The sequence below is a fragment of the Callorhinus ursinus genome, unplaced genomic scaffold (genome assembly GCF_003265705.2).
Source record: "Callorhinus ursinus isolate GAN/ISIS: 27379988/994484 unplaced genomic scaffold, GSC_fseal_2.0 scaffold4709, whole genome shotgun sequence".
Classification (NCBI taxonomy): domain Eukaryota; kingdom Metazoa; phylum Chordata; class Mammalia; order Carnivora; family Otariidae; genus Callorhinus; species Callorhinus ursinus.
In genome coordinates this window covers 1-3,893 of record NW_027401763.1, presented here as the reverse complement: position 1 = coordinate 3,893, position 3,893 = coordinate 1, and the positions used below count along the sequence as shown (strand labels likewise).

Genomic DNA, 3,893 nt, shown 5'->3' with positions numbered 1-3,893 from the left:
GTGGTGCGCGCTGGTTACCACGGCAACAAGCCCGCCGGAAACGGAAGACACACAGAATTTCTTTAGGTTCTCTGGTAGTTATTTGCAGTAGAAGGAACTAGCTAGAATCCGAAAGGAGTCACTTACGCGACCAAGGACACTAGTGTTTCCTCTATTTCCTAAGGAAATGGGAAATATTCTCCAGTATACGGCATGTAAACTCAAAGATCCCTTCAGATTTTTTTCCAAATATGGGGCCATCACTATAAGCTAGATAAATGGTACAGATTAAAAGTGACATAAATTAGATACCATGCTTTCGTATTCATAATGAGCCAAACTCTCGGACAGATAGCATTTCAGCACCCAAAGATGTCATGCTATAGAGGAACTATTTGGAGCATAATGCATCTAGATACCTATGTAGCTAATTTGTTTTTGTTTTTGTTTAAGATTTTATTTGACAGAGAGAGACAGAGAGAGAAGGAACACAAGCAGGGGCAAGTGGGAGAGGGAGAAGCAGGCTTCCTGCCAAGCAGGGAGCCCCATGCGGGACTCGATCCCAGGACCCTGGGATCATGACCTGAGCTGAAGGCAGACGCTTAACGACTGAGCCACCCAGGCGCCCCTAATCTGTTCCTCTTTGAAGGGGAAAAAAATAGCAGGATCCCTATCAGTCATCGAAAGCTATTAGGTCAAACCAAAGAAATTGGTGTTATTATAGGTTGAAAGCTTTCTAAATCAGCACTTACATATGGTTCAATCTAGTATTTTTGATTTTTTTCTAGTTCAGGTAGAATGGGCCAGTTACATTTATAAGGAGCAAAAAAAGGTAAGTGGTGGGGGAAAGAATGAAGTTCTAGCAGCTTATAGAAAATTAAATGCCTGAGCAGAGTAAGTGAGGGTCACAGTGAGAAGCTGAAAATATTATTGATAGGGTTTTGAATATGAAACTGGCATTATGAATCTACTAGATAGTTTCAGAATCCACTGATATATCACTCCATCTGTAGTGTGAGTAGGAGAATTTGTTGGGGTCATGGAAATGTGTAGAATATTTTTCTTTTTTCAAGAGGCTACAACATGGAAACAAACTCCAGCATGAATGTGTCCTAAATTTAAGAAAGTTGTAAGGCTACCTTCTGTTATTAATCATTGTTAATAGATCAACTCCATAAATAGAAGGATCATGTTTATGTTCATATATTCAAATTAACAAACGGAGCAAAGAAAACCATGGAAATTTGTCAATTGTTTATTGTATCCACACCATAGCATCGTAATTTTGTTATGGCACAAGATTTCCCATGAATCTTACAAATTAAAAACAGCCAGCAGTATCTAGAACACAAGGAATTTTTGTTAAAGAATTACAACCATACTGGAAAACTCTGCCCAAACATACTGTAATCTATCCAAAATGTCTGCATTACAAATTAATGTAACTATAAGGGTAAATTGTTGGGAGTAGAATACACAATCTTTGAAATAGTTATTAATGTCCAGATTTCCCATACAGTTGATAGTGCCTAGTCCCTGGAAGATGAAATCTTATGATACAGGGTTTCCTTAGGATAAAGCAAAGCATGAAATACAAATGAGAACATGGGCATTACAAATAATGACACAACTTCCTCATTCACTTTTGAATTTTTTCATAAATCCTTCTAGGGTACAGTTCTTTTTATTATATTTTTTTGTGACGTTTCTCAAGTTACATCTAAACTACTTCAATGTTAAACTGTACAAGGCTCAATATGTAACAAATGTAAAGTTGCCAAAGGATGGACACAAACAAAATAGAGGACAAATATAAATAACAGAGCCATTCTGATAAATGCTATTATCAGACATTACTATACATTCCATCCTATAATCTCATAAATCAAAGCTTTTAACTGTCTGGATTCATAGGTGACTGTATTCTTTCCAGTATGCATTCTTTCTTCTTCCAGGGGTTGTTCAATAACGGCAGGTATGTTCCTGCCATAAACTTCACATTGTTGTAGAAACTGGACACATTCTTGAATAACACTGTCACAAAGCACAATCATGTGTTTTGACATGTTTACCAATAAGGACAGGAAACATCTTTTGGCATAAAACCAGGTATCAGTTCCCAGTTTCTTATGGTAAGGTTCCAGGCTTTTGATAACCCGAGAAATACCAAAGTCATAATCTCTTTTGGTACAACAGAGGGTCCCTATCACCAAATTCACAATGCAGAGGTGGTAGATTTTCTTATCTGGGTCATCATAGGACAGCTGCTCCTCCTCCTTTTCGATCTTTCTCATCAACTCCTCAGCTTCTTCATTCTGATTTGTCATAATGTATGAGACACACAGGTTAGCCAGCACAATAGCACTGACGTTCAGGATGTTGTCATAATGCTTCTTGACTATGGGTTCATAGAAACCGATAGCTTCTTTGTATTTGTTTTCCTGCATGAACAGGACGTGAGCCACATTCAGCTTCCACACATCATGGTCGTTACAGAATTCCACAGATTTGCGGAAGATCTTTTCCACCATTGGATAATTCTCCAGGTTCCAGTAGATCTTTGCCTGGGCCATCAACACGGGAATATACTTCTCCAGAGTGTCATCGTACTCATTCACTGCCTTTTTGACAGCTTCGTCATCCCTGTTGTGTCTTGCTTCCTGTACTTGTATGGTGAGTCTCCGGAGCTGTTCGGTCAGCATCCCCGCTAGCCCATCAAGCTTGATGAAAGCCTCTTCGGGGGCTGTCTGGCAAGTGATCATGGCATCCAGGAAGTCATAGAGATAGGGTGTGAGCAACCTGTAGGTCAAATGGGCGTTCTCTGCCAGGACATCGGCTGCCAGGTCAAAATACTCATACTTACAGTAGAGCAACAGCAGGTTGCCAAAGGTCTCTGGGGGAAAGGGGTTCTGTTGGAGCAAAAACTGTAGCTTTTCAAACCCCTCCGTAGGCCTGGCATCCATGTTCATGAGCGCCTGGTTGTGCAGGGTCACGGGGTCTAACTCTTCTTCTGCCCGAGGTGGCATGTCAGTGAGGGCCTCCTGGGCCGCCTCATAGTTTCTCAGTTGGTACTCGATGGCTGCCTTGAGGTTGAAGGCTTCCACCAGGGCAGTCTGGTGAAGGACTAAGGTGTTGCCAACGCTTCGAACGTCAATGCCCTCCGTGGTCATGCCCACACCTAGCTCCGGGTGCTGGCGGATGCCACGCTCAATGATGTCGGCGATGTACTTGAGCGCCGGGGCATAGTGCCGGCGGCTGTAGTGGGCCAAAGCCAGGTTGTAGGAAAGGTCAGGCCGGTAGCCCGAAGCCTGCAGGGCCGCAAAGAACTTGGCGCACGCGGCTTCATACTGGCCCTCCTTGTAGAGCAAACAACCCAGGTTGACCTGGCCGTCGGGCTCGTTCTCGCCCCCGCTGTCCTCTCCCCCTTCCCCACTCAGCAGCTGCTCCACCAGGCTCTTGGCCCCGGGCAGGTCGCCCTCGCTGTACTTGATCGCGGCTTGCAGACGGAGGACCCGGCTGTGGTAGGCGGGGTTGTCCAGCAGGAGGAAGGCCACCCGGGTGGCCTCTGGGTAAAGGCAGGCCTTGTACAGGGCCTGGGCCTGGTACAGGCGGTACTGCTCCAGTTCGGGGTGCAGCTGGCCCAGCTGCTCATAGCACTCGGCGGCCAGCGCGAACTCCTGCAGGCGGTAGTAGCAGTAGCCCAGCAGCGACAGGCCGGCGCGGCTCCTCGGGCTCCGCTGGAGCTCGCCGCCCAGCAGCTGCACCGCCTCGAAGTAGCGGGAATCGCGGATGAGGCGGTACACGACGGCGGTGAACTCCCCATCGGGGATCTGCGCGCCGCTCAGCCCGGCCATAACCGCCGCGGTGGTGGTGCGCGCTGGTTACCACGGCAACAAGCCCGCCGGAAACGGAAG

The 3,893-nt window shown here is 46.0% G+C and overlaps 1 protein-coding gene across 1 annotated transcript; it reads right to left on the bottom strand.

Moving 5' to 3' along the window:
• Positions 1–1,218: 1,218 nt before the first annotated feature.
• LOC112819065 (intraflagellar transport protein 70B-like) lies at positions 1,219–3,874 on the bottom strand. The gene has a single exon (XM_025866098.2). The coding sequence runs from the start codon at positions 3,831–3,833 to the stop codon at positions 1,836–1,838; it is 1,998 nt and encodes a 665-aa protein (XP_025721883.1). The 5' UTR covers positions 3,834–3,874; the 3' UTR covers positions 1,219–1,835.
• Positions 3,875–3,893: the final 19 nt, after the last annotated feature.

Coding starts and splice junctions, on each gene's coding strand:
- LOC112819065 (XM_025866098.2), bottom strand. CDS start 3,833: ATGGCCGGGCTGAGCGGCGCGCAGATCCCCGATGGGGAGTTCACCGCC.